The 8,712-nt window shown below is 38.9% G+C and overlaps 1 protein-coding gene across 2 annotated transcripts in view; it reads left to right on the top strand.

Annotated features, from left to right (window-relative positions):
* The window catches only part of PALLD (palladin, cytoskeletal associated protein), a gene marked incomplete at its 5' end in the record, with an annotated part of 362,920 nt that overhangs the window by 152,100 nt on the left and 202,108 nt on the right, over positions 1-8,712 (top strand). Inside the window, 2 exons of one of the 2 annotated variants that reach the window (XM_081269806.1) lie at positions 4,459-4,642; positions 5,146-5,169. In XM_081269806.1, coding sequence (XP_081125932.1) covers positions 4,459-4,642; positions 5,146-5,169 — 208 coding nt within the window. The remainder of the gene's footprint in view (positions 1-4,458; positions 4,643-5,145; positions 5,170-8,712) is intronic. The other variant, XM_081269807.1, reaches the window with a different exon arrangement.

The following is an 8,712-nucleotide window of genomic DNA, read 5'->3' as shown; positions in this document are numbered from 1 at the left end:
CTGAGGCTGGCCTTGAACTTCAATCCTCCTGCCTTAGCCTCTGAGCTGCTGGGATTACAGGCATGTGCTACCACACCTGGCTTCCTCCTCCTCCTCCTCCTCCTCCTCCTCCTCCTCCTCCTCTTCCTCCTCCTCCTCCTCTTCCTTTTCCTCCTCCCTCCTCCTCCTCTTCCTTTTCCTCCTCCTCTTCCTCTTCCTCCTCCTCCTCCTCTTCCTCTTCCTCCTCCTCCTCCTCCTCCTCCTCTTCCTCTTCCTCCTCCTCCTCCTCTTCCTCTTCCTCCTCCTCCTCCTCCTCCTCTTCCTCTTCCTCTTCCTCCTCCTCCTCTTCCTCTTCCTCTCCTCCTCTTCCTCTTCCTCCTCCTCCTCCTCAAGAAAAATTTAAAAATTTTATTGAAAGATGTTTTAAAAGACCAAATAAATGAAGAGATAACGCATTTCTTAGGAACTGAAAGTCTATGAAGAAGTCATTACTCCCTGGCTAATCTATATTTAATGCAAATCTTGCTAAAATTTCAACAGGTTCTTTGTTTCTGTTTATTTGTTTGATACAGAATTTATCAATCTCATTCTAAAAGTTGTAAGGAAGAAAAAAATGTCTAGGAATAGTTAGGCAATTCCTGGAAAAGAAAAATAGTGTGGTGTTACAGAAGGGATGGGATTTGTCTGAAGAAATGTCAAGATTGTCTAAAGATAGGATAATTATGATATAGGTATATAGGTGAGCACCCCTATCCTAAATGCTCCAAAATCCACAACTTTTTGGATTTTGTAAAACTATTGTATTGAATTTACCTTCAGGTTATGCATATAAGATATTTTTGAAAAATAAATAAAATTTGTTTGGCTTGTTCCCATCCCCATGATATCATGATATATATGCAAATTTTCCTTAATCAGAAAAAAATCTAAAATCTGAAACACTCATGATCTTAAGTAGTTTGGATAAAAGATACTCAACCTATAGTATGGCCCTGATACAGGGATGAAAAATTGATGAGTAATCAGAGTGGAAACCCAAAAGGTACTTCAGTACCTACAGAAACTTGCTAATTGCTGAAGGAAGAATAAATTCTTCACGAGTAAAAAAAAAAAAAAAATGTTAGATTGGATTCCTACATCACACTTTCTGAGGAAATAACTTCCAAGTGACCTAAGGACAAACATGAAAGCAAATCTATAAGATTTTTGTAAGGCAGTAACAGAAAGCACCTGTATTTGTCTTCACGAAGGGAACGATTTGTTTCTAAGCCAGATAGAAGTCAGGCTTTATTAAAGGTCTGTTCATAAGCAACTATAGTGGTTCCAGTGAGACATAGGCAACTGAGGATAACAGTTGACAATAGCTTTGAACCTCCCCTCTGAGACAGGCTCTCAAAAACAAAAGGCATGCAAAACCCTACCAAAATTATAACAGCCAGTGCAGTTTTACTTTGATGCTTAGAACAGGAAGCATTTACAGAAGAGGAGTAGATTCTGCATTAAGTATATAGTATGTCATTTTGGAATCATCCCCAGCAAGTGTGTCACCACCTACATTGGTAACCAAGACACTACTGGTTTCAGGACACCAGGTCCCAACACACCTCTTGGCTTTAAAAAAAAAAAAAAAAAAAGTCTCAAACTATGGAGGTCACTAGAGGCACAGCACACACTTCAATGGGCAGCCCTAGCCTCCCATGTTCTGGGCCTGGACCATGGTACACCTGTTTTCTGCAGGGATGCTTCACTCACATTTGCTGCTGCTTTTCTCTTTCATCCTTTGGGAAACTTCTCCCTATTTTGCAACATCCTTTTGGGGCCTTGGCTCTGGTTTTAGAGGGACAGATTTAGAAAATCATTTTGCTGATCCCCTCCATGACTCAAACTAACCTTGGCTTAGCCACCCTTCGCACCTTCTTTGACCATTCTCTTGACACAATGGTGACAGTGGATGGTAGGTGAACATTGCCAGTCTAAGAGGAGCCTCCATCTATATCTTCACCCTCCTCTGGAAAAGATTGACAGGTATCACAGCTTGGCAGGGGCAGAGCTGGTGCTCCTGCCTGCCTGCCTGCCTGGTGGAGTTGGGGCTTGGCTCTGGCAACAGAGCTGGTATGGACTTTGAGCTGTGACTAGCACAGGCGTGCACATGCAGCCAGGAGGTAGCTACTCCTACGGGGCTTTTCTTCCCTTAGACCCCTCCAAGGAGTCACAATGTCAGGTGAACCTAATGTATGACAACAGACGCCCTTATATGGGTCCCTTGGGGTTCCCAGATCCTGCACTCAATGGATGATCTAGATTATCCGTGCAACCACTGATGATTGAATCTCAGTCTTTTGAGGGCTTCTCCTTATGGTCCTTAAAGTTCTCCTAATGGTTTATTGTGTTTAGCTATGGCTTTTGCCAAGATTAAAAAAAAAAAAAAAAAAAAAAGTTTACACTAGGTGGAGCCAGTTTGTTATCCTAGAATAACTATGGAGTTTTGACTGCTTTGGTTCCTTGGCATCTGCCCATTTCTTAAATCTCTGAGCTTCCAACACTTAAAAAAACATATATAAACTTAGGAATAAATCAGTCTCCTTCGGTTCTTGAGGTTTAAATAGTCATGCCTGAAAGCTCAAGCATGAAAAGTATTTGGATGCCATTTGTAATCTCCATGAATGGTTTCTTGGACAAGACTGGAAACATTTAATAGGTCATCCCTAGGAACTGGACCCCATGACAGACACCATGCTGTGAACCACTAAATTAGCTCTTCAGTGGATCCAATTACAAAGTAAAACATTAATCTAAAACCAGAAATTTTCTAAATTTAAAAATAAGAATGGAGAAGGAATACAATCAATAGTTGATAACCTTAAAATTTTCACTAAAAAAAAAAAAGACATGCCTGGTAACTACCAAAATTCTTATCAAACATCAAATCAGATTTCCCATTACTTTTATAATTCATCAGCCAACATCATGGACTTTTAGAACTCATAGTATTTTTTGCACACTCATGTAGGCCAATTGCCATAGTATTTGTTTTCCCATTTGCTATGTGGTTTGCGATGATCTCTTGTTGCCTTGGACAGTTTTTATTTATTCATTTATTTGGTACTGAGGATTAAAAACCGGGGTGGATTACTGCTAAGCAATATCCCCAGCATTTTTTTATTATTATTTTTTTAAGACAAGGTCTCGATAAATTGCTTAGGGCCTTGCTAAATTGCTAGGGCTGTCCTCAAACTTGCAATCCACCTGCCTCAGCCTCCTGAGTCACTGGGATTACAGGTGTGCACCACCACACCCAGTTCCTAAACAGTTTTAAAAACAAAACACAAAATGTCCACATACTTCCCAATGTGAATTTGTTTGCTTTTGTTTATACAGAGATAAGTTATTTCACCATGTTTTAATTAGGAGTTCTGTATGCTCTGTATTAGATCCAGTTCTCTAGTCAAAAGTTTAAATCATCAGGAAGTTTAAATAGGTCCCATTGTTGTTAATCCTGGAGGAAGAAGATGGAGAAAGAACATGTGGAAGGGAACTAGTAACATCTTGATATTTAATAACAAGTACAGAAATTTACCTCTTTGTATCTATAAAGTCAAATTAATTTCTAATCTGTTGGACTGTAAAAATTGATTGGTGTAAAGTTGCAGAGGGATGAGGAGCAATAAGGGCTCTGGCCCAGAGGAGGAAATGAAGGTCAATAAGGAAGAAGAGCAGCATGTTTTATGAATTTACTCAGAATCTCAAAATGAGAAAATACCACAATACTTAGCTTAGTAAACCTGACTTAAGAACCTAGTCCTGCAGAAGATGAGGTATACAGGAGAGATCAGGGCATAGGAAAACAAATGTGTCTTTTTTCTCATCTGGTTTTCTTAAGGAGCTATATTCATTTGGAGTGTGATTGTTTTAAGAAGTTTACCAGTTTACTCTCAAATGTAGATAAAGAAAAATAACATCAAATTACCATAAACATAGGGCTGGGGATGTGGCTCAGTGGTAGAGAGTGCTTGCCTAGCATGCATAAGGCCCTGGGTTTGTTTGATCCGTAGCACTGCAAACTAAATAGAAAGAAAATTATCACAAATATAAAATTACCATCCAATTCCACAAATACAAAAGGGTCTATGAAGTTTGTAAACAGGTCAAAAAATGCTACAGGGCTTATGGTAAGCCGTACTAATTTTTTGTCATAGAGGTTACAAAAAGCTAATTATCATGGACTTAAAGGCGTCCCTGGGTTAATGGTAATTATTTGATGATGCAAGTTCTGTAGGTTTGTTCTGCATTTTATCTGAATTTTGGAGTTTTTATTCTCTGTTTTAAAATTGCTTAAGAACACATTAAGAGGTAGGGTTGTGGCTCAGTGGCAAAGCACTTGCCTAGCATGTGTGAGGCTCTGGGTTTGATTCTCAGCACTACATACAAATAAATAAGAAATAAAGGTCTATCAACAACTAAAAAAACATTTTAAAAAAGAACACATTAAAGTCTAAGGACAGTATTTTCCTTGAATTTCAGGAACTGCAAAACACAGCAGCCTCAGAGGGCCAGGTGGTGGTCCTGGAGTGCAGGGTCCGGGGAGTGCCCCCTCTCCAGGTCCAGTGGTTCCGGCAGGGAAGTGAAATCCAAGACTCTCCAGATTTCAGAATTCTACAGAAAAGTAAGGAGAGAGAGACTCATTCTTCCAAGTCTGACCATTTTATTCTCTCTGGTTTAGGGAAAACCAACAAGGACTGAGTCATTCTATTGATTTCCATTTTTAAAGAGGGATGAGACCAAATAATCTACAATATGTGTGGTCCACTAGGTTAAGGCTGTGGCCCCATTGAAGCTGATGAAAGATATGTATTCTTACTTTAGGAAAAATGCCCACATATATTTGAATTCAAAATTGGGCAAATATGTAGGTTTATATGTACATAGCCCATCTATATTTTTTAGAACATCCTGATGTTACTGGAATTTGAGTATTCTATTTTTGTAGAAATATACAGTAACCTGCTATCCCTTTAACCCTCCTTTTTGTATTATGGAGATTGTCTATTACATTTCTGCAGATATGCCGTAGACCAGATAACAGGAAAAGAAAGGTAGGTTTTTTATTAAGGAACCCTATTGTAATATTCTGTTCTTTTTTTTTTTTTTTTCTCATGCGGAAAACAGAACCTAGATCGACAGCTGAACCTGGTAAGCATTTGCTTTCTTGGAGGGTTAATATATCTTGTGGGTTTCAATAGATCTTTGTTTCTGTTTTAAAGCCATAAGCAGAACAATGTTTTTGCAGTTCCCTGGAAATATGAGACCCCCTTAAAGACAATATCTTCTTTATCAGGGTTCTGTATGCTGCCTTTTACATCAACTTCTTTATTAGTAAAACATTAGGTGCCATTCAGACAAGAAGGTCAAGCTCAGTGACTTAGGGCTTTTATACTCAGAAAGAAAACCGAGCTAATGATTTTAAAAGACCTCCTAAAATTCCATTAGGAAAGAGCAATCTCCCACATACTTCTACTGCCCAAAACCGGGGATCAGCTAGACAGCAGCCAGGGATCAGCTAGACTGCAGCCTTAGAAGTGCGGTCTTGAATAGGAGCCGCCCAATGGACCTCCAGGCAGCTCTCATTGATGTACCCTGAGCCATACATAAACTTTTACTGTTCTACAAGCATCAAGAAAGTCATCTTGCCCTAGGCTCTCTCTCAATGACCTCACTGGATCTCATTAGAGTGCTATGGGTCCAGAAGCCCTGGGGCCAGCTGCTCCCCAGCCTCCCTCCCGCCTCTTGCATTTTTATGACCCCTCAGGGACTAAAAGATGTTTGTCCAGGTATTTCCTAGTGCGTCCTCCTCTAGACTCTATTCTTTTGTATTTTTCCCCATCAGCAAAGCACAGTTTCACTCATTTTTTTTTTTTTTTAACAAAGGGCAGAAAAGCAAGTCGTTTCCGTTTCTGCCCTGGGTGCTTCTGCTCCTGTGTGGAACAGAATTCCCCATGCGTGCCTTGGGCACCATGACCTTGCCCTGACCCTTCTTTGGGAACTTGAGGTTTTCTGTGGGCTACTGCAGGTCAGGTTGCTGTGGTCAGCCCCTGATCTCTCACATCTGAGTATGGGGTCTTTAAAAGCAGAGCATGTTCCTATTAGGGACCAGGTTTAAAGGATGCTTCTCCACATTTTTTGAGAACAACTGGAATTGATCTGCTGCCTTCTGAGTTACAACTAGAGCATGTCACCCCACTCAGTGTGTCGGTTGCCACATCAAATGCTGTAGTCATTTCCCAGACTGGAAATATACCACTTTCTATTTTTTCTGCGATATGTCTTTGTATAAAATTGAATAATGCTAGTTCCCGTATGCATGGAACTTCTGAGACCAAACTTACTGCATGAGCTAACATGGAAATCCTATAGAGAGTTGGGGCACATCTTTTGTATTTACTGTTCAAATTGCAGTAGATAGATAGATGACAGACAGGTAGACAGGAAAGTAGGAACCATTATAACTATTTCTTATAACTATTTATAAGAAATAGTTTATTATATATAACAGATAATTATGTCTTTTAATGCTTTATGCACATATAGGAACGAAACCTTGGGTCCCAAATTCTAGAACTATTGCTTCTAGGATGGATTAAGGCTGCTTTTTGTATTCTGAACAAATTTATGCAATTCTGTCTTCTTCACATTGTTGTTCACTCTCACCATCTAATAGGTGATGATTATTTTTTTTTAATGTCTCCAATAATCTACATTGGAAAATCAGCAGCTAACCAACATCTGAAAATGCAAAACATTGTATATAAACTGCACAGTTTAGTTTGGCATATGTGCATTCTTGAACATCAAAACCCTGAGAGTACACTAAGGAGGAATCACTTTGGATTTAGAAATGTCTACTACCTTCTACCCACATCCCTCACCCCTAATCTTATAAACACCCCCTTCTGCTTCAGTTATGGTTTTCTCTTTTGTTTCTAAAATATTGATCATAAATTATTTAATAAAATCAGTCCTATGCAGCCTCCTGAAATCACCAGGCCTCTAGAACTTACTGAAATGCCTTTTCCTTTAACATGGCAAAATCATGAAGAAAAGTACAAGATATGGAGGATCTTTCTTTTAAACTCCACATCCTCACAATGCATGACACTTGGCTGTATTTTTTTATTTTTATTTTTTTCTTTAGTTATATCTGAAAGCATTTAAGAAAACAGACTCCTCCATCCCAACCACTATAATAATATTTGCTAAAAGTGAGTGTTTCTTGGCAGAGAAATATTTCAAGCAAATTTGTCAATATAAGAAAAAAAAAGAAGATAGTTGGGAGCTATTAAAAACAAAACAAACCAAACACAACACATTTTCCCTGACCTATGGTAATTTCTCCACAATTGTCTTCACCATGACAGTCCTAGAATGGCTCCCTTCTCTTTCACAGCAAAGCATTAGTATGCCCTGCTTCAGAAAGTCTCCAGTGAGCATGGAGCATTAAACAGAATTCATGGTCACATTTTTTTAAACAACAACAAATAAATTAAACACAAGAATGACTTCTCCTATGACTGCTTATGTGAACTGATAGGAGTAAGAACTTTAGCACAAGGAAAAATTAAAGCATATTTGTGGTTAAACAAAGTTTTGGCACATCTAACAAAGCTAAGAATGATTCTCTTACTAATTGCCAAATGTTTTCCTAACATTGACCTTAAAGTTTCTATGTCAAGAGGAAAACACACACACACACACACACACACACACACACACACACACACACAAACAGACTGTTTACTTTCCTTAAATGACCTGCTTGATTATTTTGTCTAATAGACCACTGATGTATTCCACCATATAGTGTGGATGTAGGAACTGGTCTGATAGCTGCTTTTTTTAGCCACTGTTGAGTGGAAAGGAGAAAAACAGACATGACTACAATACATCTGAGGCCAGAGATAAATTTTATAGGACTGGGTCTGTGATGTTTTCCAAATGCTAAAACATAAATAGCCTTTGAAATTCAGGAAACTATTTAAACATCAGATTTTATTACCCTCTCTTCCTCCTCTGACATAGCCTCTCTTTCCTGCTCTCTCTTTTCTCTCCCCCACCTTCTTCCTTCCCTCCCTCTTTTCTTCTCTTACTCCATGTCACTCCCTCATTCTTTTTATCTCCTTTTTTCTTCTTCTCTTCACTCTCTTTCCTTATTCATGGGCAAGATGATTTTAAAGCTCTAAAAATAAAACTGAAATTCCCTCGAACCTAGATGTTGCCCCATTAGGGATTAGATATCTAGATAAAGAAGGAAATAGCAGATTCTCTCCCCGTGCATTTGTACAAGTGAAACAGGTTTTTCTTGTCACTACTGTGTTGTATCATCTAATGTGTTTTACACTCCCCTCTCTGTCTAGACAGAAGTCAGCTTGCATCACGAATCCTTTCAGACTGTTTTGTGAATTAATAGCTAGTCAGCTTACTTAAGACCAACATCCGTTGTCATATTACCTGCCCTGGCCTTCTTCTTTGACATTGTGACTTCACACTGATTGAATCCTTCAAAGACTGGTCTGGGGGTGAGGGGAAAGGAGAATCATTTGACAGATGTTAATACTCAGGCTCTTACTCAGCCGTCTGGAAAGAGCCACAAACCGTATTGAATTACTTTTGTAGCATTGTCTGATGGCATGCAAAATTAAAACCACAAAAGAAGTGTCTTACTGGTTGGAGAATTATCAA

Source organism: Spermophilus citellus (genome assembly GCF_964194105.1).
Source record: "Spermophilus citellus genome assembly, chromosome: 16".
In the NCBI taxonomy this organism is placed as follows: domain Eukaryota; kingdom Metazoa; phylum Chordata; class Mammalia; order Rodentia; family Sciuridae; genus Spermophilus; species Spermophilus citellus.
This window is presented reverse-complemented; position numbering and strand designations above follow the sequence as displayed.